This window comes from Halyomorpha halys, unplaced genomic scaffold (assembly GCF_000696795.3).
Source record: "Halyomorpha halys isolate HHAL.00 unplaced genomic scaffold, Hhal_1.1 Scaffold525.1, whole genome shotgun sequence".
Classification (NCBI taxonomy): domain Eukaryota; kingdom Metazoa; phylum Arthropoda; class Insecta; order Hemiptera; family Pentatomidae; genus Halyomorpha; species Halyomorpha halys.
The window spans coordinates 492,371-493,079 of NW_027107431.1; the positions used below are offsets into that span (position 1 = coordinate 492,371).

General features: G+C 32.7%; 1 protein-coding gene across 1 annotated transcript in view; it reads left to right on the forward strand.

The window, feature by feature from the left end:
- Positions 1 to 709, forward strand: part of LOC106683889 (uncharacterized) — a gene marked incomplete at its 5' end in the record, with an annotated part of 76,895 nt that overhangs the window by 20,861 nt on the left and 55,325 nt on the right. The window contains 2 exon segments of the mRNA XM_067045702.1: positions 67 to 218; positions 331 to 479. Coding sequence (XP_066901803.1) covers positions 67 to 218; positions 331 to 479 — 301 coding nt within the window.

A 709-nucleotide genomic window follows, 5' to 3' on the forward strand; every position in this document is an offset into this window, starting at 1 on the left:
ATATAAAATATTTAAAAAGCAAACATTGAACTTGAATTGAAATTATAATTTATATGATTGTTTAAGATCTCTTTAGATGGGAGTTCGAGATCTCAACTTATACTGCGCACGTTTGAAAACTTTACTGACGCAGATCGGTTATTGTCAGAAGAAATACTGCAGGAAGTTGAAACCAGTGGTGACATAACGCCTGATGATTGGACATTTTTCTCGTTAAGGTAATTATTGTAACTGTAATTAGAAGATACGTCTAATAATATATCACATCTAAATGCTTTATTAGTTACCTATATTTTCTATTACTAAATTGTCTAATAAATATATGTTTAGTATCAGAGGTCCTGATCTTCGGCTATCGTTACACTCACCCCTTGGATCACGTTACCTTTTCGATTATAAGAACATTCATTTCAGAACATTAAGGTACTATTCCATAGCATCAGTCTCCGTTGCACATTGGACGCTTGGATGCTTACCAGGTAATATAAAAAAATATAAATTACAGTATACACCAATTATATTGGCATAGAAATAAGTTCTCGCCGTTTTGTCTCAAATCTTTATATCAATCTCAAATATTCACTTTATTATGAATGAATTACGTTTTATTTTAAGTATTGTAACACCCTATCCTTGATTCCAATCACATAATCCCAGATCACCAGTTTGGTTTCCGAACATCCCACTCCACAATCCAGCAATGCCATCG